This window comes from Erpetoichthys calabaricus, chromosome 5 (assembly GCF_900747795.2).
Source record: "Erpetoichthys calabaricus chromosome 5, fErpCal1.3, whole genome shotgun sequence".
Taxonomy (NCBI): domain Eukaryota; kingdom Metazoa; phylum Chordata; class Cladistia; order Polypteriformes; family Polypteridae; genus Erpetoichthys; species Erpetoichthys calabaricus.
In genome coordinates, this window is record NC_041398.2 from 104,892,350 (window position 1) to 104,918,952 (window position 26,603).

A 26,603-nucleotide genomic window follows, 5' to 3' on the forward strand; every position below is an offset into this window, starting at 1 on the left:
GAATTTTTCCCTGAAAATCTTGGAGCGGTGAGTGAAAAGGAGGGTGAAAGATTCCATCAGGATACCAAGAACATGGAAAGAAGACACCAGGGACAAGGGAATGTCAGTATGATGATAGACTGCTGCTGGGTGATTCATAGGAATGCACCAGAAAGTCTACAAAGGATGGGCCACCAAACAAGGTTTTGGATCAGAAAACTAATAAGTAATGAAAACTAGAGTAGTTACACGCAAGTCAATGAATATGTATTGTTTTTCTTTACATATATGCTTAAAATGTTAGATTGGCTAAATATTTTCATGTTAAATTTTAATTATTTTTCTATTCAATAATTTATGTCAATGTGACATGATGGAAACATTCCAATTTTTTTTATAAATGTTAATGGATACAAATAAAAATAACTATTCACAATTAAAACATTTTAATTTTGCAGACCTATATTATTTATAAAAGTCTTTGGCTTTTATACAATGGATGGTACAAAAGCAGATATTCCAGACTTGGTTTGCTATTGAGTGAATGCTCAGGCAGATTTGGTGTAACGCTTATACGTCCACTAGGTGCTGCTCGTTTCCTTTCTTCTAACATATTGAATGCAGAGTCTGTGCGAGGACGTTTTCAGCTGACATTAGGCAATCAAGAAGAACACACATCTTTTCTCCTTTTTTAATTAATAACATTACACACATAAATGCTTGCCACCAAGTTGGTGTCTGTCTTTCCATATAAAAGAAGAAATACAACAGGAATAAGGTGCAAAGAAAAAAAAAGCTTCAGTTTCCAGCTATTTACACTGTTTCACATTTTACACTGAAGTCACCCCTGAAACAGAACTTTGACTGACTGTGAAGCACTTCAGGCCTTCCTCAGCCGGTGCCTTAAGTTTTTCAGTCCAGAACCTGGCAAACTGACTCATGTGAGCTGAGGCATTTAACTTGCTTTTTGCTTTTTATTGTTGTATGTTCCATGTTATTGCCCACATTTATTTTTTTATGTTCTTAAAAAAGTGTAATGGCTACATGGCAGGCTCAAAAACTACTGACTTATTATAGTATAACAACTCCATAAAGTAATCCATGTTGAAAATCTTGAAAACTTTACATCAAAAACATGTCAAACAACAAACTGAAATAATTAGACTACAATGAAGTCATTTGGCAGAAAACACCAAACATTATAAATATTACTCTTATCATTCTCCTGGAATTTTACATAAAAAGTTTATAAAAGTAAAATGTTTTTATTGCTTCGGTACAGTATAAGAGCTACTCTGCTTTTGAAAGTTCATTTGGTTTTTACTTTATTGGTAACTAACTTCACCTTTTGGCATGGAATGACATTTCACTTCTGATTCATAATGAGGCCTAAGAGAAAAGGGATAATTTTGGCTTTGTCCTGCCATTAAGTGACACTTTCATTGCACTTAAAGTAACTGTTTTTGTTAATCAGTGGGATTTATGCCTCAAACATGAAGTGACAAGGCCAAACCAATATGCTGCACCAAAAGTTCAGATGAGAGTCTTGGAGAAAGGCACTGGAAAAAACAGAATCGGTCACTCATCTGTCATACTGCACAAAGTGTGGAGCAGTTGTGTGAAAACTGTACTTACAGCAAAGCCAAAAATAGAATTCTCTCTTGTTGCAGTAAAAAAACCAAAAAACATAAACCATAGTGGACTGTGTCCACTCAGGGTTACAAGCTAACTGGACATGACAAACAGCAAAACAGGTTTCTTGCTGGTAAACGCACTCACACAAAGCCATGCAAGTGACCTTCTTAAGCTCCCACATGGCTGCAAAATTCAGACTGGCATGCTGATTTGCACTGACAACTCATGGCACTCAGTGCCAAAGTGAAGATCAGTAATATAAGGGCTCTTCTGTCAGATAACCTAAATGATACACGATGGAAGAACTGAAGTTAGCACATACTAATAACTGGTAAAATAAAGCAGTGGTTAGTGTCTTGGGCTAAAATGACAGCTTGAGAGCAACATTAATGTGGTCTGCTTGTTCTCCCCAAATCCACATGGCTTTATCTCCAGGAACACTGTGTCCTCCCTCAATGCAAAGACAATCAGTTTAGGTTTACCAACAACTGTAATGTGAATGACTGTAAGTGAGTGCTGCACTGGATTGATGCAATGTCGACTGCTGCAGGGATGTGTGTCAAGGACAGGACAGGGCCAGAATATGAATGTATGAACAAAACTAATAAACAGTTTTCCAGCTTTTCTGTAGTTGACAGATCACATAAAAATCTAAGTGTTCTTACTTGCCACATTAAGACACAAGTTCAGCTTAGGTTTAAATATTGTGTCCATTGCTGATCCATAATGCTCTTCAGTTCTAGTTCTGACTATTCCTACTGTAAACTGAGCACTGAGAAGTCATGTAGGGGCACTGCAATACTGACAATGAAAAAAGAACCTGAACAGAAGTCAGGATTGTGGCACTGGTTGTCACGTCTAAATATCAAGGACATACTGTATACTGGCTGAAATTTGTATACTTAGGCATTGGTTGGCATAAGAGAGGTCACAGCCAGAAACTGATGATCCACGATTTTCCAGAATCTAAAGATGCCATGTATCTTTTTTTAAATTTATAAAATCTCACTATTATTTTACCTTATTACCACTTTGTTGTTTGGCTGCTTTAAGATAATTGTGTTACAAATCTCTGTTCTGTCCATATGCAGTCATTATGGGATAGAAGCTTTTCAAATTTGGTAAAGAGACGGTCACTATTAAACTCTTTACAACAGTATTTATATTAATGTCTATGAACAAAAGTGTTCCTTGGGAAGTCAAATTTACTAAATCATTAAATATTTCTCAATATAAATAATAAAGGAAAGCTAACATTTATTAAAACATTTACAAATAAATAATTAATTGTTGACCCGCACCCAATTTTACTCCTGTTATTAAAATTTAAGATACGTCTTATAATTTTTTGGAATTTCTTACTTAATTCAAAGGAATGACTCGTTATTTACATCATTGAAAAAATGAACCACAGACTTTAAAATGGGAAAGCACAAAGTGCAGATATGTAGAAACATAACTGGTGCCATAAAATACACCTAATAATATTAACAGCCTTTCTTCTGTCCGATTGATCTTCATTTGCTTCACTTTTTCTTCATGGGAATCACATGGTATTAAAAGTAATCCTTATGTTCCACTTTTCATTTCCCATTCCTGTTTAAAAAAAAATCAAGTCAATAGATAGATAGACAGATATACACATATACTGTATCTTTATCTTTATTTCCCAGAAGGAAAACTGGCTTTGTGCAGAAGCTATATTATATATATACAGTGGTGTGAAAAACTATTTGCCCCCTTCCTGATTTCTTATTCTTTTGCATGTTTGTCACACAAAATGTTTCTGATCATCAAACACATTTAACCATTAGTCAAATATAACACAAGTAAACACAAAATGCAGTTTTTAAATGATGGTTTTTATTATTTAGGGAGAAAAAAAAATCCAAACCTACATGGCCCTGTGTGAAAAAGTAATTGCCCCCTGAACCTAATAACTGGTTGGGCCACCCTTAGCAGCAATAACTGCAATCAAGCGTTTGCGATAACTTGCAATGAGTCTTTTACAGCGCTCTGGAGGAATTTTGGCCCACTCATCTTTGCAAAATTGTTGTAATTCAGCTTTATTTGAGGGTTTTCTAGCATGAACCGCCTTTTTAAGGTCATGCCATAGCATCTCAATTGGATTCAGGTCAGGACTTTGACTAGGCCACTCCAAAGTCTTCCTTTTGTTTTTCTTCAGCCATTCAGAGGTGGATTTGCTGGTGTGTTTTGGGTCATTGTCCTGTTGCAGCACCCAAGATCGCTTCAGCTTGAGTTGATGAACAGATGGCCGGACATTCTCCTTCAGGATTTTTTGGTAGACAGTAGAATTCATGGTTCCATCTATCACAGCAAGCCTTCCAGGTCCTGAAGCAGCAAAACAACCCCAGACCATCACACTACCACCACCATATTTTACTGTTGGTATGATGTTCTTTTTCTGAAATGCTGTGTTCCTTTTACGCCAGATGTAACGGGACATTTGCCTTCCAAAAAGTTCAACTTTTGACTCATCAGTCCACAAGGTATTTTCCCAAAAGTCTTGGCAATCATTGAGATGTTTCTTAGCAAAATTGAGACGAGCCCTAATGTTCTTTTTGCTTAACAGTGGTTTGCGTCTTGGAAATCTGCCATGCAGGCCGTTTTTGCCCAGTCTCTTTCTTATGGTGGAGTCGTGAACACTGACCTTAATTGAGGCAAGTGAGGCCTGCAGTTCTTTAGACGTTGTCCTGGGGTCTTTTGTGACCTCTCGGATGAGTCGTCTCTGCGCTCTTGGGGTAATTTTGGTCGGCCGGCCACTCCTGGGAAGGTTCACCACTGTTCCATGTTTTTGCCATTTGTGGATAATGGCTCTCACTGTGGTTCGCTGGAGTCCCAAAGCTTTAGAAATGGCTTTATAACCTTTACCAGACTGATAGATCTCAATTACTTCTGTTCTCATTTGTTCCTGAATTTCTTTGGATCTTGGCATGATGTCTATCTTTTGAGGTGCTTTTGGTCTACTTCTCTGTGTCAGGCAGCTCCTATTTAAGTGATTTCTTGATTGAAACAGGTGTGGCAGTAATCAGGCCTGGGGGTGGCTACGGAAATTGAACTCAGGTGTGATACACCACAGTTAGGTTATTTTTTAACAAGGGGGCAATTACTTTTTCACACAGGGCCATGTAGGTTTGGATTTTTTTTCTCCCTAAATAATAAACACCATCATTTAAAAACTGCATTTTGTGTTTACTTGTGTTATATTTGACTAATGGTTAAATGTGTTTGATGATCAGAAACATTTTGTGTGACAAACATGCAAAAGAATAAGAAATCAGGAAGGGGGCAAATAGTTTTTCACACCACTGTATATTACATATATATATATATATATATATATATATATATATATATATATAGGCCTATATATACACATATATACACTGTATATATATTGCATTGTCCAATTTCAACAACCACTGAGTGTAAAATTGTCTTAATTGAAATTGAAAAGTACTTGGGAGTCCACATCAATGACAGGTTGGACTAGTGCTCATTCTGGACTAAACAGGGTATTTATTTATTTATTTACCTACTTGGCTGGCACCTTTATCAAAGGTGACTTATAATATTTAAGATACATTTGGTTACATTTCTTTAGTTTTTCAAAATGAAGCACAGGCAGGTGAAGTGACTCACTCATGTTCACACAGTGGCAGTAGTGGGATCTGAACCTGAAACCTCAGGGTTTGAGGTCTACTGCTTTAATCACTATGTGACAGTGCCTTAAATATGGAGAGAGTGTCAAGGAACCACTAGGCAATGGCACATATGGAGTGCAATGACAGATGTTATCATATTAGCTATCCAAGACAGTTTAATTGATAGAATTGTCTCCTCTTGTTTGTAGAACAATTTACAGATGCACTTTTCAATTAAATTTGGTTATTAGGCTAACAATAACAAAGCTATTTAAAAACTACAAAGGGAGCACTAACAGGTTAAGTGAGTTGCTCAGAGTTTACAGCAGGGATCGAGTAGAAACTTTATGCTTTACAGTCCATGTAAGGCTTCTGCATGTTGGCTACTTCTTACGTGGAATAAATAATCTTTATTTATAATACGCTACCGTGGCTGTCCGTTTGTTTGTCCAGAATTTTAAATCACCTGTAGCTCGCAAACCATTTGAACTATTGACCTGAAATTTGGTACACATATACTACATGATGTATACTATCCACTTTCGAGGTGATGATTGACCTCTTTTTTTTATTTTTATTTTATTTTATTGTAGAATAAACTCTAGGCAGCAGCCAGCAGGGCGGCCGTGCGGCGCATGTGTATGGGCGCCGTTCTCATTCCCTATCACCTTTGCCATCACTTCCTCTATCTCTTCATATCTTAAGGCAGATTGAAGACTTAAGTGCCAGCTTAAGTGAAAAATTAAGGAAAACATACTAAGTAATTGCAACACAAACACTGACTTAATCAGTTTTAATGTGAAAAGAGGACGACGAAAGAAGAGAAGAAGCGGGCTTCTAGGGTGGAGAAAAGAAGAGCTGCTCAGGAAGCAGCAAGTGCATCAACCTCTGAGCAAACGAATGCTAAACGTATAGAGAAACAGTATGAAAACTATGAATGCTCAAGTCAAGTGTATTCACTGCATGTTATCACGCAGTGTGCCGTTTCTGGTGAATATAACCTCTGAGGTTAGATTTATGAAATGTTAAGACATGGTATGGACTAGATTATCAGTTAGGGTTAGGATAAAGAGGCTTTGGAAGATGTATGGATGGAAGTAAAGCTTGACTAACCTAAAGAGCTGGGAGAGTGGACTTTCTTTTTCACACCATTGTTAAAAAGAGTATTTTCAATGGTATAATGATGTGTTCACTGTGATGTAAGCACACAAGTAAAGTCTAAGCTTCAGCTACCTTCTTATGTCCATCTTAAGCATACACTACCATTGCCAATGATCTAGTTACTAATAAGTACTTACCTAACATTACCAAGTACTTAATTTTAATGACTACTTATTTACTGTTAACGATGAAAGATCTTCCATAACTAGTTACTTGTTATCAAAATATACAAAATCCTAACCTTGGCCTTCCGTAGTACGTGACCCCGTCCTGGAGAGGCTTTCTGAGGGGGTTGTCTTTTCAGAATGGCAGCACTGTTAACAGGAAGCATGGAGGGTTCAGTATCACTCGTATCACAGCTGGAGACTGGGGAATTCTCCACAGTGCGGCGTAGAAACACTGGTGACTATAAAAGGAGTGAAACAAAAAGCAAGACCATGATTCAAAAATGTAACCAAAATGTTTATGAATTACACTGAAAAAACAGAAGCAAATATTACAACTTTGAAAAATTTCAGGCTGTAATTAAGCTCTAAGATACCCACTCTAGCAAATCAAATACTTATCTTTATGCTCTCAATAAGAAAGTGCAATACAAGAAAATTACATTTGTGTTTTAAATATATTTCTGTACATTTTTAATAACTTGTTCCTTTTAGATTCAGTCTGCTTAACATTACTTCGGCTTCTAAAAATACACTTGACAGATATCCAATACAGTTTTCTGAAAAGAAGTGTCACATGTAAGCAGCTGAGGTGGGCACATATCATTCCTTTTAAGTTTTTGAGAAACAAATTACGTTTTGAAATCCATACTCCATATATCCACTCTAAACTTCAAAAAACAATTAAAGAAAAATATAAAAATACTGCCATATCTTAAGGCAGGGGTCCCCAACTTCAGTCCTGGAAGGCTGCGGTGGCTGCATGATTTTCATTCTAACCCTTTTCTTAACTTCTTTTGAATTAATTATAATTGACTAGCTCTTGAAGACTCAGACTCCTTAATTGTTACTTTTTCCGTAATTAGCAGACAAACAATAATGAGATGCAAAATGAGCCAAAATATGACCAGCAAACTGTGTCCATCATACAATATTTGAAAATTAAGAAAGATGAAGGTGTCAGAAGTGTTGATCTGCTCAGGTCCCCAAAATATTTTAACAGTGTTTTTATAAATGAGAAAAATCAACAATTTTGGAAATTAATGCAATTGCACAATGAGAGCAGCAACAAGCCATGGAATTAAAGAATGGGTTTAATTAACAACAAGAAAAGGCTCCTAATTAAACAATTGGTTGGAGTGAACTTGGTTGAATGTTGAGACCCTGACTTAGTTGGTCTTCTGTTGGCTCACTCACTTCACATTTCATTTCTGTTTGGGTGCCATTTAATGAAGAATGAAGCAATTCAGAGGAACAATGTAGAAATTCAGGGGAACAAATCTTAAAATCAAGTCAATTAAAATGAAAGGAAAAGGAGTTAATTAGCAGCAAAAATTGGTCACCAATTAAGAAAAGGGTTAAAATGAAAACCTGCTGCTACTGCGGCCCTCCAGGACCAGAGTTGGAGACCACTGTCTTAAGGGATCATCTGTTATACACGGAGACCAAAGGCCTCATGTATAACACCTTACACAGAATTCATACTAAAACATGCCATATAGACAAAACTAGTAATGTGCATAAATACAAAAAGTTCTACGCACTTCCCTTTATAAATCCCTATCAAAGTGAATTTTAACGCACATGCATGTACATACGGCCCCACCACGACTCCTCGCAGAGTTATTCCCATTTGAATATGGAAATCAATATAAACAGCCTCTTCCATTCAGTGTTTTGTTAAAATACAATGCCAAAAGCATGTGTAAAAAAAAGAAGAATTTCACCAAATGTGAAATGGAGGTCCTACTCAGTGAAGTGTAGGAAAGAAAAAACATACTATTTGGTAGTTTAAGCAATGGTATAAACAACAAAAGGAAACTGATGGATTGGTACAGCATAACAGAGGCACTGAAAAGTTCAAGTTCAGAAAGTGGCACAGTTCCCAAAATAAAAAAAGAAGGGGTCACATATCAAAGTCGACATGAAAAGGCGAGTCACAGCCCATCATCTGAAAAATAAATAAAAAAAAAAACTCTATATCAAGATTAAAATCGACTTTAATCTCGAAAATTTCCAGGTAATCTTGTAGTTTATTTTGCCATTAAAGTGGAACATCATAAACTTCACCTTAATATCAATGTTTCACTTACTAGAGTACCTCAAAACTCATTGTGTCTAAAGCAGCATGTTAAATACTATACTTCGCATTCTAAGTGTTCCCTGACTTAGTCGTTAATCGATACATGCTTCTTAAACGGGCTTTCTCTTACACTGTCAGGAGCTCAGGCAGTGATCTCCACACAGAATACATTACATGCATGATATTACAGCTCTCTGAACATTTTAGAATACTAAGATGTATGCTTTATATCATTTTAATTGTGGTGCAGTGGTAGCAATGAGCTGGTGCCCTATCCAGGGATGCTTGCAGTACTGTCTCTGTCAAACATACCAACCCCCACTTCTTGCCCTTCCATTTTCTTTCTCCACGTAACTAACTGCCATACAATAAGCACCTCTAATAAATGTAAAATCAGCTGCAAATTTAGAATGCAGATTCTTCAAAATTTTTAAAGAACACAGGAAAATTTTTGTCATACATGTTTAATTATTCCATCCATCCAGGGTTCTGCCAGTCCCGGAAAGCACTGAGTACAAGGCAGGGTGAATACAAGCACACACATACATTAGTAGCGTCAATTTAACAAGAACAAATCCCCTAATCTGTATGTCTTTGGAAGTAAACTAAAGCACACGGAGGAAACCCACCAGGAAATACACAAACTCCAGGCAGGGGAAACCCAGGACATGACCCCCTTACTGCGAGTCATCAGCACTTCTGCCACGCCACTGTGTCCCCACGTTTAACTATTAAAAGCATACAATATTTAAATGAAGTTAACAATTTATCTGAAAAATGTAATATACATACTTTAATGCATTTCATCATAAAAATGATATCAAGTCTACACCTTAGTATTCTAATAGCACACAGCTCCAAGAGGATAACTCCTGGAAAGGAAATCTAAATTAACTTAGAAGACAGTCATAATCATCTGTATGTGCTCTCTTCTACTGAATTGAATTGTATGGCACAATGAGATTCAATATGCAACTCCTCCATAAACTTATTTTCCTATAAAATGATAAAAAACTAATAATAATATGATGATGATAAAAAAAATGAAAAATATACAATATGAAGGCATAAGTACAATATCCATGTTCATATAGTGCAGATAGTGCAAATGGTTCATAAAGTGGCTAAGGTTGTGCAATATTACAGTTGTAGTGCAAGTTTACATTGAGATAATTGAAATTATAAGTACAAATATTTCTACTGCACTTGATGGACTGATTGAGTGCGTTTATAGCTCTTGGGATAAAACTGTAAATGAGCTTCGAGGTTCAGGCAGAAGAAGGCTCTGAAGCATTTGGCAGATGGGAGAAGTTCAAATAGACTGTGGGATAGGTGAGCAGAATCCATCCTGTTGCTGATGGCTATCCTGAGGAAGAGTGTGCTATAAATATCCTCCAGGACTGGAAGTTGTATCTTGATAACCCTCTGCACTCTTGACTGTAGAGCTTTCCAATCAGCTACTATACAGCTGTGATACCACACACAGATACAATGGGTTAAAATACTCTCAGTGGTGAACAGAGAATAACAGCACTATAGCAGCCATGGTAGTTGAAATAGTTTTTCCGTGCATTATTATATTGTCACAGGTAGATTACAACCAGGTGAATTAAATTTGTAAACGATATGCAATTAATTTCGGTGTATTTGATAAAGCCTGTATCATGCATATGAATCTAAAAAAGAAAGGGAGACCACACAGAAACAGTAGCACTGCTTTGACACTGGGTACCACCAGTTTGCAAAACCAAGCAGAAACATGCTCACGCGTTGACTGAGGCTGCAGTGAAAATGTGCGTGGCTTTATGCCAACTTTAGTTTTTATACATCTCGATACGAGTGTGGAAATGGGTGTATTCAACATTTTGGTTTATACATGAGGCCCCAGGACACTGTAAATTAATCATCTGGAATACTTTTAGTTTTTTTTTAAGGCACTTCAAAATAATTACATGTTTAATCATTACTGTTAAACCTATGTAGCTTTGTAGATAAATAAATATAAGTAACAGATAAGAGACTTTTTGGGTAAATATAAAAGAAGACCATTGTACGGTACATACCTGAGGGCTTGACGTGCCTGACTTTGGCTCAATGGTCAGCCCCAGTGTGATTCCTCCATTCAGGGCTTTCTTTAGACTGTCCTTCACTTCTGTGAGTTCCAATTCCAGATTAACTCGTTCTTGCTCTTTCTTCTTGCAGTCATCTTCAAGTCTTTTTAGTTTGTCCTCAAGAATAGCCTGAGATTTTCTGCCTGTATAAAAAATGACAATTTATAATCCAATAACATAAAAAATAATGGTAATAAATAGTTGAAAAATGCACTAAATCTTTAGCAAAAGAAATAGCCATTAAGTATTTTGAGAAAAATAGCATGTTCCATTAACATAGCACCACTTGTACTTCAGAACACATGTCAAATACTGGTAAGTACTGTAAAATCTCAAGTTTATGCAGGTCTCACATATGATATTATGTCAAACTACATATGGTGCCTTGAAAAAGTATTTTGCCCCTAACCCTTTTTTACATAAATGATTGGCAAAACCTGGAATTTTTATCAGTTTTACTGAGAATTTTTATTTTTAAATCAAACATTCTTTTTCACAGTGCTGTTTCACAATAGAATCCCTGGAGCCTACAATTCCTTCTTTTCCTGGATTCCTTCGCACCTCTTCATCAGTGTCGTTATTTTGCAAGTGTGTCAATTGGCACAAGCAGCCTGCTATCTCATCCCCCCGACTGACACAGCTGAAGTTCTCCCAGCTCAAGTTTGTTTATCTGGGTGTGAGGTACCTGGAATTGTATCAGGTAGGTTGGGAGAATGCACTGGTACAGGATAAATAATATCTCATTATTTGGAATGCATACGTTTCATGTGTGTTCATGTCTACAATAATCTATGTACAGGTAGGATGACAGGAAATGCGAGGCAAGAAATGTTAAAAACATAACTAAAACAGAATCTTTCTCATTTTATAGTAATAATTGACAACATGCTCACCTGAAGTGTATAATGTGTGAAGACTGAAGTCCAAATATCAAATGAACACTTTCACAAAAGGTATAACAAAACAAGTGTAATTTTATTCAAGAATATAACCAAAGAAAAGGAAATCATTCAAATTACATGTTGCTGTCAATGAGTAAAAAGCCACGCCCAAATATCAATCGACTGAAAACTGATGTATCAAGAGCTTGCGGGTTCGAGCCCCAGTTCTCCCTATTTTGAGTAGTGAGCTGCTATTATTATTACTATTATATAATAAAAACATACATTTGATTTGAGTCTGTAACATGTGTACATTTATGCTACCTGTAAAAAGACTCAAATCAAATATATGTTTTTATTATATAACAGTAGCTCACTAAATGGGAAGAACCTGGACTCGAACCACTAACCTCTTGATTATGAGGCAGCAGTTCTTACCTCTGCACCAGCCAAACAAACACAACGGCTCTTTGTTGATTGATAGTTGGGCTTCAGTTTTTGCATATTGCCAGTTACATGTAAATTGAATGATTTCTTTTTCTTCAGTTATATTCTTGAATAAAAGTGCACTTGTCTTGTTATACTATATGTGAAAGCATTTATTTGATATTTGGAATTCAGTCTTCAGACATTATACACTTCAGGTCAGCATTTTGTCAATTATTACTATAACATAAAAAAGGTTTCTGTTTTAATTATGTGTTCAATATTTCTTGACTCACATTTCCTGTCATCCTACATTTACACGGATTGTTGTAGGCACGGAACACACATGAAATGTATGTATTCCAAATAATGTATGTATTCCAAATAATGATATATTACTTACCCTATACAATTCAGGCACCTCACACCAAGATAAACATACTTGAACTGGGAGAACTTCAGCTGTATCAGTGGGGTATGGGATAGCAGGCTGCTTGCTGCATGTGCTGATTGACACATTTGCAAAACAAAGATGTTGATGAAGAGGTGCAAAGGAATTTAATGTGGCCCGGCATTACACCTTTTTTCATAGGCTTCTGGAATTCTATTGTTAAAAAAATAAAGAAATTTATAAACCATTTCAACATCTGCAATGTCAACAATTTACAAGTATTAATACTCCACATTCTGTAACTGAAGCACTTCTCAAGCCAGTTCAGGATGGGAAGAATACCTTTATGGACACACACGTGGAGTCACTCAGTGCATGGAAAGAGATGACTGAATTACAGCTATTGATTATACTGTAAATACAATGTTAACTACAGAAGTATGAGATTAGCTTAATTTCTCATGTACTTACAAATTACTAATAAATGGACCATCAGAGTCTAAATTCTGCTAAACTAGATTATACTAGCTCTCTCATTAATACTTAACCTTGTGAAAAAGTAACAGCAGGAATGGGTCACAGAGCAAAAGGATTTAATTAAAATGCCCCCTATGAGTGCTAAAGACAAAGGCTAATAGTGAAAAGCTACAGCTAATAAAGATATAAGTCATTCAGTATAATCGATAAATAATCAAACAGTAAAAAATATGTTTAATAGTAAACATCAACTCTCAACAGTTTCTTTGACTTTATTGTAAAAGTAGAGTGAGGCATTTGCAAGCCCAGAAACACACTTTTTCAGCTTCTGCAAAATTTCCTTATATTAAACTTCAATTGATATTAGCTGAATACTAATATCTTGTGACCATCATATATCTTACAAGAATGCAGATAAGATATCTATGGAGTATACTTTCCACTGCTTTCACAAATGACAACCAGAAGCAATCTCAAAGACTTAGAAGACTATGTTAGTGAATCCTTTGGATGCTCATCCCTACCAAATTCTTCAAAAACTCTAACCAGTAAATGTGCTTTAGACACCATACCTGCTGGTGTCTCTACCAAGGTGCACACCCATCTTGTTGAAACACATTTTTGCCATAGATGTGGAATTTCCTCAGAATGATTTGCTGTATTTCCAATTGCAAAGTTCCTTTTGTTTAGCTGTATAATAGGGCATGTCTTTAGTTGTCAGCCACACCATCATTAGAAATAAGACTGCTCTGCATATTGGTAAATTAGCTGTGCATGTGGTCTCAGCAAACTCATCAGACTCGGTATAAGCCAAAGTTTACCAGTTTCAATCTTTTCCTCCAGCTGTTCCTGTTAGTTGAAAAATTTCTGCTTTAAGTTGGATTCAACTGCCTCTGTCAGTTCATAGTTTGTCTTGGTTACAGTGCAAATTATGTGTTTATTGAAGGTCACTGAATATCCTCAGTAACAGCATCTTTGTCACTATTAAAACCCTCTGTTTGACTATCCATGTCTGTTTCAACATCTTTCTTAACTGAATCATTTTTTGTCTTTTTTTTTTTTTTTTTTTTTACATTTTCTATGGAATTCTGCTCTGTGGGTAAATTATCTACTTCTTGAACACACACCTTCCTTAATCTTGAGTGATATACAGAAACAGAAAACCTCAACGTATGTATGTATGTAGTCAAGAGTACCATTTATCTTGTCCATCAATAACTTTAGGACCTTTCCATTCTGCATAATCAAACCATCTATAGTATAGCTTGTCTCTTTTAATATTTCCGAATAGCTCTGCATATCCTGTTTGAACATTCAACTTTTGCAAATGCTTTATGAGCTGCATTTAAAATTATGATATGCTGTACAAAGCAAAAACTCATTGTGGTTGCTTCCAGAGCTGTTGGTTTATCAGCTAGTATGGAAGGCAAGGTTGGATTTTTGTTTCAACACTAGTTGCTATGACTAAAGCAATGTACACTGCACATAGTATTTTTCACGATGAGTGTCCAGTCTAATGCAGTTTGCTTCTCGCATGCATTACTCTTTTTAACTTTCAAAGGATTTTTGCCAGTGTTATGTTGTGTCTTTCTAAAAGTCCATTACTACATGGACTCCATGCTGTTATTGTCTCTATTTCAATATTCTGCCATTTTTCTCCCTTCCTCATTGTTAAATTTCCTTCCATTGTCACAACATACTTTCTGTGGTGGTTCGAAAATACTGATCCATGAGTGGATAAAGTGCTGCAGAAGGTTTCTTTGAGGTCAAAATGCTTCCCGCACTAAAAAGTGTGAAATGATCAATTATGTGGAGAGACCAAATATTTGGATCAATTTCATGTAGGTCTATGACAACAGTCTTATTATTATCTTGAGGCCAATGGCAAGCCCAACTGGTTTACACTTAGTCCTGCTGTACTTCAAGCATATCTCACAAGTGTGGAATATCTGCAGAGATAATTTCTGTTTCAGTGTTGTATCTGGTTTGCCCAGTTCTAGGTAGAATCTTAACTTTTTTAGTAGCTTGCACAATTTTTCCATCACCAAACTTAAACGCTCTGCAGCTTAGTACTTCAACCAGCTTATCACTTTGCAATGACTGACCTCACTTTAATCCACAAGCAGTTCAAGCACACACAGTGTCAACATTTTAAAAAATGAACTGTACGCTAGACGAAAACCTTTCAATAGAAGCACAAATAACACAAATGAGCACCAATAAACTTAGCTTGCAAAATGTCATTAAGTTGGTATGTTTATTTGATTTCCTTAAAGGCCCATATTAAGTCTATAGTCCATCATGCTTAAGAATCTCTGGCTAGGCACTTTGCATTTTCATTTTTGTGGGTTTATTTTTTTGTTTTTATTTTTTTAACTGGATCTGTAGAATAGCATCTTTGAATTTAGGACTAACTTTAGAGTATATGCAGTGAACCACATACAAATTTTAACAAAAATGTTCAGAAAAAGCGTTTTCTTAAATAACTTAAGGCAGTCAGTATGTTTACATGCGCTTTAATAACCTGGTTATTCACAGAAACCTGTTCTCAAAAATGTCATGCACATCCTTATTCTAGTTAGAAAAACCAACACATGGCTCTCTGAGGTAAGCACGCGTAAATTTCTCCTTGAGTAACCTGGATATTTGGCCATGTAAACCTTTAACTTGTTGCAGTAACGGATTTCACAGCCTGCAAATATCTGTTGCACTCTGTTAACCTGAGCATGTTTTTGCTTTGCAGCAGCCACATGTATTAAATAGTAGAAGTATTCACAAAGATACAATTACTGAGGCAAATGTTCAGATGATTGCAATATTCCTTTTCTTGGTGGAAATAATCTCTCAATGAAATTGGTAAATTTTTGCTGGTGAGCTGAAAGTACAGTTCTAAATTCAGCAGCACAATCCCGGGAGGCACAGGCTCCATGCTTGATTTTCAAATTCACAGCAGCAGGTTTTTTTGCACATTTTTATGACATTGGAGTGTTTTGCCAAAAGAGGACTCCATAAGTGGGCTCACACATTTAAACAGGATTAAAAAAAAAAAAAAAAAACGGGATTCTGTCTTAAATGGTTTACCCACGTTATCCCTGTTTTGTATGTGCATGTAACTGCACTCTTAGTTTACAGTCAAAGCTTATTATAATAGCATCAGGTAGAAGGCAAGAGCCAACTGTGGATAATGCAACATTCCACTGAAGAGCAAAATAACAACATACATCCACATTTACTGATACTGGTTAGTTTCACCAAACAATCTACTCTGTCCATCTGTGGGTTGTGGGAGGAAACCTAGATACTATATATTTAGAGGATACACATGCAGACGCAGGAAGTACAGGCAGACTTCACACAGACAGTCCCTGGGCCAGGATTTAATTCTAACACTTAAGCTCCCAAGAAGAAGTGCTGATAATGTAAATGAAAACTTGAGAAAAGAAAAAGTCAGGTTTCTTATCTATTCACTTTAAAGCAGTACATAGCTTTAAAAATATGGTTGCCAATATAATGTCAGTTTCCATTCTTTCCAAACATTGTGCTACATTTTATGCCACAGATCACAGAATTCTAATTCAATGTCTACCTCTTTTTGGAGGTCTCGGTAACTAAATATACAAAATTGCTTTTTTAAGCATATGTCTTTCTCAAGGATCTATACTTGAGTCATGATTATTTTGGTACATGATCTCTTTGTATAAAATCATATGTTAAAGTCATGTCACTTTCTAACCTTATGCAGAATGTACCGAACATACCCATAGTATACTAAATTCCTTGAATAGTGGGTGAGAATTACCTTAAAAAGAACAAATGAAATGCAGTAGATTTGGTGGATTGTATTTTGTTAAACTTCAAGATTTAACCATGAAGACCAACCCAGAATAAATTCAGAGTTCAATTCAGATTCATTTTTAAACCTTAAATCCTGCTTTAATCCTGTTAAATGCATTGTGCGATTTTTAAATCTTATGTCACTAACAAGTATTTAATCTGTTTTTGTTTTTAGCCAACTAGGTTGCCAAAGAAGGATAGGTGTAAATAGGTTTCAACTTGCTCATGCTCTAAGCATACACCAGAGCTTTAAAACCATTCATCCATTTCCTAACTAGTTCATCCATTTGAAAGCCATTGGAGCACATCATACTTCTTTTTAGTGATTTCTCAAGACTTATGAAATTGATTTTGAAATATTTTTGTTTATTGGGCTTCATACAGTTTTGTGCACTGTTAGACATTTTAAAGCTTATCCATATACACTCTAATCAATATCTGAGATCAGCCTATATAATCATTAAAACTCCAAAAAAATCATGAAGCATATTGATCTGCCAAAATTTTACACTTGATGCCCTTCCTGATGTAACCCACCCCATTTATTCGGTATTGGGACAGGCATGAAGAAACACACTGGTCTGTGCCTCCTACATCAGAAATAGTAAGGTTGATAGCTAAGAAGGGTGCTTGGTGTGACATCTGGAGAGAGGAAGGAGGATAAGGAAACCTGGTGGTGGAATGGGGAAGTACAGCAGAGTACACAGAGGAAGAGGTTGTCGAAGAAGTGGGGTAGCCAGAGAGATGCAGAAAGTGGACAGGATTTCAAGAAGACAAGATATAAGGTGAAGAGAGAGGTGACGAAGGCTAAAGAAAAGATGTATGATGAGTTGAATGAAAGGTTGGACATTAAGGAGGCAGAAGAGGACCTGAACTGATTGGCTAGACAGAGGGAGCAAGCTGGCAAAGATGTGCAGCAGGTTAGGGTGATAAAGGATAAAGATGGAAACATACTCACAAGTGAAGAGAATGTGCTGAGCAGATGGAAAGAGTACTTTGAGAGGCTGATGAATTAACAGAATGAGAGAGAAGGTTGCATGATGGGGAGATAGTGAATCAGGAAATGCAACAAATTAGCAAGGATGAAGTAAGGATAGTCATGAAGAGGATGAAGAATGTAAAGGCTGATGGTCCAGATGACATACCTATGGAAACCTGGAGGTGTTTAGGAGAGATGACAGTGGAGTTTTTAAACCAGATTGTTAAATGCAATCGTGGAAAGTGGGAAGATGCCTGAGGAGTGGAGAAGTGTACTGGTACCGATTTTTAAGAATAAGGGAGACGTGCAGAACTGTAGTAACTACAGAGGGAAAAAATTGATGAGCCACAGCATGAAGTTATGGGAAAGAGTAGTAGAAACTAGGGTAAGAAGGGAGGCGATGATTAGTGAGCAGCAGTATAGTTTCTTGCTGGGAAAGAGAACTACAGCTGTGATGTTTGCTCGGAGGGTGTTGATGGAGAAGTATTGAGAAGGCCAGAAGGATTGTGTGTCTTTGCAGACTTAGAGAAAGCACTAGGAGGAGTACCCGGCGTTGCCCGGGAATCTATAACTGGTGAATTTCCCAAATGAAACAAACAGAACATAGAAATAGAACAAACAGTTTTCTGATTTACATTTTATTGTAAGTTCGTCCACTTTGGATTGTGTCTGCTGTGGTGTTTGAGATGCCCTTGAAATAGACTTTTCTCTGGCATCTGAAATGGACCGTGGAATTGTACGTCTTTTTTTCGGTGGCATGGGTATATTCGCGTTGTAAGAGCCATTTTCCTTGTTCTATAAGATTCATGAATATTTATTAGATGACAATGCATAAACTATGGGAGGTTCCTATAAACCTTGTAAATAGAATCGTATTGGTATATTCTTGCCATTTCTAACAGCTTGGAGTAAACATTATTCTTCAGTTAGTTAGTGACAGCCTCTCCTTGTATAAGGTGTAGAGGCATACGGTTTTTAACCGTGACCACACGTGACCGTGCCTGGGCACTTGCCTATGTGCCAACCGGCTTACGAGCCTTTTGAGTGTGTGAAGTAAATATATAAGAAAACAGCACTTAATTTATGTGTTGTGCCGTACGTAAAATGTACAGAAGAAGAAGCTAAGAATCTTTAAGTAGAGACAAAGAAATTAAGAACCTTTAAGTAGAGAAGAAGAAATTAAGAACCTTTAAGTAGAGAAATAACTAAAGTCTTTCAAGAAAAGCTAAGTTTATAGAAGATACATTTTTCCCTTTTTTTGCCTTTTATTCTACATGTATAACTATTTTTCTTTTATTCTTGTTTGGATTATTTGCTTTTAACTTTCACTAAATACCTTTAAAACAAATTGTTGGACTTTGAGAATTCTTTTGACACGCGTCTTACCCGTGCCTGATAACACCTTATATTCCAGCAGCTACACGCGTAAAGCAGAATTATAATGTGTTACATGGTATTACGTACGGAATACGCACCACAGTAAGATGAATTTACTTTATTTACACTACGTCGGAAAGCGAACAAATCATAGACATATATAGATAGACGCCGCATTCACTGTGTTGCCCAGTCGACACGATACATCAGCGCGTCTGCCCTATTGCGAGTGGTAAAAGTGCCATTTAAACTAATACACGTAGACGTGGAAACTGGGTTTTCTGATGAAAAAACAATGTTTAAAACAGTATCGTTTACATACAACAGATTTTGGCGAATCGTTTAAATGTAATTATGTATATCCATTTATACACTAATAAAGGCAATTATTAAATGTAGTACATTTCGCGGACTGCCTTCTTCCATCTCTGAAACATTTCTAGACTTCGTCCTGTTCTTACGCAACACAGTACTGAAGTATTGGTTAATGCCCGAGTCACCTCACGTATAGTAATGCTATTCTATCTGGCATCCCACAAAAACTTATCCATCGCTTACAACTTCTTCAAAATTCTGCTGCCAGGATAATAACCTGTTCTAAATCCACTGAACATATTATACCGATTCTCAGCTTCACTGGCTCCTTGTTAACTACAGAATACAATACAAAATACCGCTCTTAACATTTAAAGCTCTCCACAACCTCATTGATCTCCTACAGACTGACACCCCTCTCGCTCACTCCGATCCTCATCTGCAGCTTGACTTTCTGTACCACACTCTGTCGAACCAACACTGACTTACTATACTCGGCTGTCCAGCGGCATCACTGTAGCATTCGAACATTCTTAACCAATCATGCAATACTGCATCCGCGTTTGCCACGTTATGTTCTAACTACAGAGGCAGAGTCCCATTGCATGGTTCTAAGTTGTATTGAGTCGAGGTATTGACGCGAACACCACACATCGTCATACATATGGGGTATTGACGCGAACACCATACATACGGATATTATCAAATTATATATAAGGATATGACAGGGTGTCTAGAGAGGAGTTGTGGTACTGTATGAGGAAGTCAGGAGGGGCAGAGAAGTATGCAAGTGTGGTACAAGATATGTACGAGGGAAATGTGACAGTGGTGAGGTCTGTGGTAGGAGTGACGGATGCATTCAAGGTAGAGGAGGGATTACATCAGGGATCAGCTCTGAGTCTTTTTTTATTTGTAATGGTGATGGATAGGTTGACAGACGAGATTAGACAGGAGTCCCCATGGGCTATGATGTTTGTGGATGACATTGTGATCTGTAGCGAGAGAAGGGAGCAGGTCGAAGAGACCCTGGAGAGGAAGATATACTCTAGAAAGGAGAGCAATGAATATCAGTAGGAACAAGACAGAATACATGTGTGTGAATGAGAGAGAGGTCAGAGGAATGGTGAAGATGCAGGCAGTAGAGCTGGCGAAGGTGGGTGAGTTTAAGGGATCAACAGTACAGAGTAACGAGGAGTGTGGAAGAGAGGTGAAGAAGGGAGTGCAGGCAGGGTGGAGTGGGTGGAGAAGAGTGTCAGGAGTGATTTGTGACAGGTAAGTGAGACCAACTACGTTGTATTGGTTGAAGACTGTGGAAATGACCAAAAAACAGGTGACAGAGATGGAGGTGGAAGAGTTAAAGATGTTAAGATTTGCATTAGTGTGACAAGGATGAATAGGATTAGAAATGAGTACATTAGAGTGTCATCTCAGGTTGGACGGCTGGGAGACAAAGTCATTGAGGTGAGATTATGTTGGTGTGGACATGTTCAGAGGAGATATGCTGAGTATATTGGGAGAAGGCTGTTAAGGATGGACCTGCCAGGTAAGAGGAAAAGAGGAAAGCCTAAGGGAAGGTTTCTGAATGTGGTGAGAGAGGAGATGAAGGTGGTGGGTGTAATGGAGAAAGATGCAGAGAACAGGAAGATATGGAAAAAGATGATCTGCTGTAGCAATCCCTAACGGGAGCAGCCAAAAGAACAAGCTAATTACATGTATTTTAGTAGATATACTCGTGCAGCTTTCAGCAAGTTAATCTAAAATAACAAGGTGTTCCTAATCTTTACCTATTCTTTATTTCCTTCCAGTGTTCTGCAATGGTCTTTGAGCCACTGTATTTTGGTCTATGTCTCTTTTAGGGCAAGAGGACACTTAAACCAATTTCTACATCCATAGCACCAAAATTTAGAAGGAGCTATGGACATTAGAACGGTTTATAAGTAGTCATTTTGGACTCATTTTTAGATTTTAGAGTATTTTTTAGTTTTCACTTTGTTTTTTACATTCTTTTGTGTTATTTTACTGATGACGGACATCACTGTGTAGCTTTATGCTTTGTATCTAAGGACGTCTTTCTGTTGCTGGGTTGCCCAGCTTCTCTTACAGTTTCTGTTTCTGATTTAAGTAAAAAAAAAACTCTGCTACCCACATAAACAACTAATTAAACAACAACTGATGCATTCTCTGTTAAGAATATGTCTTTTGAGTCACACTGTTGTCGCAGTTGAGGCCCCTATCGACCTCTTGAACTCACAGGTACCACTCCAAACACTGGGTAAAAATCCAATTATTATTTATTTTATAATAATGAACACAAAGCACCCTCCACTCCACACTACTCATACAATCAATAATCAATACACTATAATAACCAATCCTCCTCTCCCAGACGAGTTGCCACCCTTCCACCCAGCTCAGCTCGACGTCTGGGATTTCCCATAGTCCTTTTATAGTCCTTGACCTGGAAGTGTTTCGCCCTCTCTGTCCACATGACTAGGAACACTTCCAGGTCAAATAAAAACTCCACTTCTTCACCCCGGAAGCACGTTGTTCCTTCCGGTCATGTGTTTATGACGCACTTCCCGGTTATAGGGCACATAGCACCCTGTGAGCCTCCCTGCAACGACTTCTGGCGGCCCCGACGTTATCCAGCAGGGCTGTATATTAAAACTCCATAGTCCATGATGCCCTGCTGGAACTCGGGGCATCCCTATGTTGCAGGTAGGGCTCCATCCGGCGGCTTGGAGGTGTTGGCCGGAATATATGGCCGGCAATCCCTCACACTGTATATAGGCTGTTGTATTGCCCTATGGCAGAGAGACAATAAATATATAAATTCCAGTGGTTTCCAGTAGTTAATTTTCTCTTAGAAAATTGACTCCACAAGTTTTTGTCTTTCTCCTCCACACTGCCAACTTGTCACATATGTACAGTATATTACTTTGCTAGTTGACTCTGAATAAAGCATTTAAACTGCCTGTTTAAATAAAAAAAAAGAAAATCTTGATATTGTACACTGTCTTGCATAAAGGTATCTGATAAATATTTCATAATAAAAATAATATTGTCCTGTTTATGGAAACTAAAATTAAAAATATAATAAAAATATATAGCTATTAATTATGTACAGTATGTGAAAATACCTACAAATGGAGAAGCCTAAGAATATAACCCAGTGTGATGTGTGGTTCAACCTGACTGGTGAATCCATGCAAACAGGAAGAAGCTGTGTCTTGTGCTGTGTTTGCTTGGGAGCAGTGAATGAATGAGAGAGAAGCTGAACTTTTATAGTATATCGAATCTATTTGAGTTCCAGAATGTTAATTAGTGTTTTGATAAATAAGAGATATGTATGTGGGCACAATTAATAACAAATATAATTATTTGCTAAAAATATGTTTCAGTCTGAAAAGTATATACATGTCTGAAATTTATTTACATCATACTGGTATTTAACTGTCAGAATTTTTAATTATACTATGATGTGAATTTTTCGCCTGAGTTTTTAGAGGTAGACCAGGACTGAGTTTAGACTCAGTCAAATGTAAAGTAGTTCATATAAGAAGTAAACATGGTAGATTTGACTACATAACACTGAATCTGAAACTAGAAAGTAAGCCATGGCAAAGATTTATGAATCAGAGTAGACCCACCACTTTGACATCAAGATTGTGTACACAAGTAATTTGGAAAGCTAATATGACGTTAGGTTATACAGCATGACATGCAGAGTTCAAATCATGGGATGTTACACTTAAGCTATACAAACACATTTATGAGGCATCATCTGGAATACTGTGTGAAGTTTTGGTCTTCATATTACAAAAGGAAAATAGTTGCAATACACAGCAATTAAGGCAAGTGCAATCAGACTGCAGGGTATATATAGGCTATGATGAGCATGAAGAAGTTCCTCCTATTCATTTTAAACAATGGTCATTAAGAGAAACTGTACAAATGTTTACAGATATGAAAGCAAATCAGAAATTTTTAAAATTATTTCTTCAGCAAGCCCTTAGAGATACAGATAGGAAGTTGTAATGGGTAACTGTCTCAGACATGTTACAAAGTTTTTCCTCACATGCAGCACCACAGATATATAAAATAAATTACAAAGGAAATTGATAAGACTATAGTATTCTGGAGACCTTCAAACTCAACCTAATATTACTCTGCAAGTGTTAGCTAAATAAAGATCAATGAGCTATGTTAGGCTGTATGATTTGTTCTTATCATAACTGTTCAAATGTTCGAACACAGACAAAATAAAACATAATCGTCATTATTACCTTACTAGCTGTGTGTGGTCTTCAGGACCAAAAACAACCCAAAGACTGCCTAGCAGTTTTACTATATTCATGAACTTGAAGAGGCATCAGGTAACTCTTAAGAATTACCCAGTGCAGAGAAAGTGGACCCACCTGTTCTTGCTACCCCACTAGCTTTTGTAAGAAGACGCTGACGATACCATATCTTAGCCGTATCGCTGGCATATGAGCCCTATTAATCTTTGTCTCAAGAAAATACCTCCAGAAAGACAATGGTTATAGTGAAACCGTCATTCCTTGCCCTCTGTTGCTAAGATGTTTCATTTACATGTTGTTGAGCCACAGCGTTTGCTTCATTTCAATATTGTGTCTCTTCATCTGTGTCATAAGCACAACATCGTTGTTGTGCAGCAGCTTTTGCTGCACACAGGTCTTTCGTAGTGAGAAGTGAGGTGCATGCAAGCGCAGAAAAAATGTAAAACTACATGCACGGGCGATCAATTGGAAGTGGTTGTGTGTGAGCAGAGCGGACTGCTCCATACACACACAGGTCTTTCATTTATATATGTTTGATACTTACTACCAATGTAATTCCCAATTTAGTACAGAGTTCCATATAGGGCACAACTGCAGATCTTTTAGTTTTACCATATGTGCAAGCAAACATCTACAAATATTTTCCATTGTGCACACTTAAAACTGTGATATGTTCAGTCCGTTCCACAACATTTAACGCGTTAAGCATTATATTTCTAATGAGGCACTTATATTGACCAAAGAGAATCAGTTCTCTTGTCACACACCAGCAGAAGTTAGGTCAAACTAATAATTTTGCATTTAAACTCAAGTGTAAATACATAAAAGTAACATCCTATAAATATTCTAATTTGAAAGCTACCTAGTTATGTCCCTTGTATTGGCTGTACTGATGCATTTGCAAAAGGTAGAAAGTAGTCTACCTGTATTTGCTTCTATTGCAGCTCGAACATCCTTTTTTTCTTTTCTTAGTTGTGAAAGCTTATTCCGTAGATCCTGCTTCTTTTTCATCAATTGTTCTTCCTGAATTTGAAGTCTTTTGGCATCTGCTTCTACCCGGTTCTTGCCATATTTATACTGGTCTGTACCTTTAGAGAAATGGAAAAGTCATAATGTGTAACACACAATAGTGTAGAATCAATCAAGAACATATCTGAAAAAATCAGCTCTCACTCCTAAAACATATTATTTATCTAACCACAAAACCTTTGAAGTTATATATTTATCTAGCATATGAAGGACCAGTGTTTGTAAATTAACAAGCTTACATTTTCCTTAAAAATCAAAAGCTTAAAATATCTGGTAAATAATTTGCTTTTCTGTAACATTTGGTATTTAAAAATTGCATATTTAAAGACTAGAGCAGAAGAAAAAAATAAAATTAGTTTAATACCATTAAGAATACTAAAAGAGTTTAACTTAACTATGCTGTTTGGTTTTACTTACTGTTACTACCCAATACTAATCAAATGGATTTAAACTCCAAATTTATGCTACACTTGGGGAAATATGGTCATTGTGCCTTTCATTATTCACATTCATGTATCATATATTCTCTACTGATTGTTTATAGAACATTGATGCATAAAGTATTTTGGTATAAACACTACTGCCTTTCTTCCATTGTCACAAATGTAATCTGTGCTTTAAATATTTAAAAACACCAGGAAATATTTCAAACTTATAGCCACCTTCATCTAAATTAGCATAGTACCAATAGTTCTAAATTAGTTTCTGAGATGAGGTAAATGCTCAAATATGTCCATTAATCTCTTACTATTGCTTACTTTAAACAAAGAAATCAACTGTCGAGTTCTAAAGATGTTAAGTAATGTGTAAAACTTAGAAAACTGATGAAAGACTTACTCGAGTTATTGCGTTTAATTGGTACATTCCCATTTGCTTTCTTCTGCTGTGGTCTGTCCACCTTCTGTTTTGTTGTCAGTCCATTGCTGATGGGGGCCTTCTTTCCTTTGAGCTGAAGGAAATTATAATACATTTTAGTCCAAACAAACAGTAAGGACACCTAACATAATAACTGTCTGTATGAATCAAATTACCATAAATGTTCCTCAAGTAAATTTGTAAAATGTTTTAAGAGCTTACGCAGCATTCATAGACACAAGCAATAATATGATAAAATATTTATATATGGTTCTAATTTAACAATAAAGGGAATCAAAAGAAAACAACATTATAACACAAAAATATATAGATAGACAGACAGATAGACACACACATACTATATACTGCGCATATCATATTGCTATGATAAAGTTTTTGGCTGATTAAGAAATTGTAAAGATGGCATTTAAAAGAGTGCACTCTTTAATACCAGAAATGCAATTTAATAATAGGCTTCATGGAGCCACTATGTGGGCTCACCACCCACAAGGTGAAGATTTGACAATTATGTGAAATGTCAGACAGGTGATAGACAAGAGTGAAACAGACCCTGGCATACTAGAACTAGGCAGCAGAAACATCCTACTGGGGTGCAGAAGGTAAATTCGCTGGTGTAGAAAAAGACTCTTCCTTGAGGCTGAAAAATACTGGTTACATATGGTCAAACTCACACCAGTTGACAAACTTCCTGATTAAAGAGGAGATTTCTCCTATTCTGAAACTGCCCAAGAGAACAGGCAGTGGGCAGTTGTGGAAATGCTCATAACCTCCTGGCTGGGTGCTGTACAGTTGAAGTTTGTTCTAGTGGACGTGAGGGATGTCTCAATACAACTAAGTAGCAGAGAGGAAGGATTTGACCACTGTGTGTGTGTGTGTGTGCACTGCACATATATTCAGAGAATTATGTCTTTTTAGGGGT

General features: G+C 36.7%; 1 protein-coding gene across 1 annotated transcript in view; it reads right to left on the reverse strand.

The window, feature by feature from the left end:
• Positions 1-656: 656 nt before the first annotated feature.
• Positions 657-26,603, reverse strand: part of afap1 (actin filament associated protein 1) — a 152,058-nt gene continuing 126,111 nt past the window's right edge. The window contains 5 exon segments of the mRNA XM_051928217.1: positions 657-3,210; positions 6,682-6,846; positions 10,751-10,941; positions 24,703-24,867; positions 25,646-25,757. Of these exon segments, the coding sequence (XP_051784177.1) occupies positions 3,184-3,210; positions 6,682-6,846; positions 10,751-10,941; positions 24,703-24,867; positions 25,646-25,757 (660 nt within the window). The 3' untranslated portion in view covers positions 657-3,183.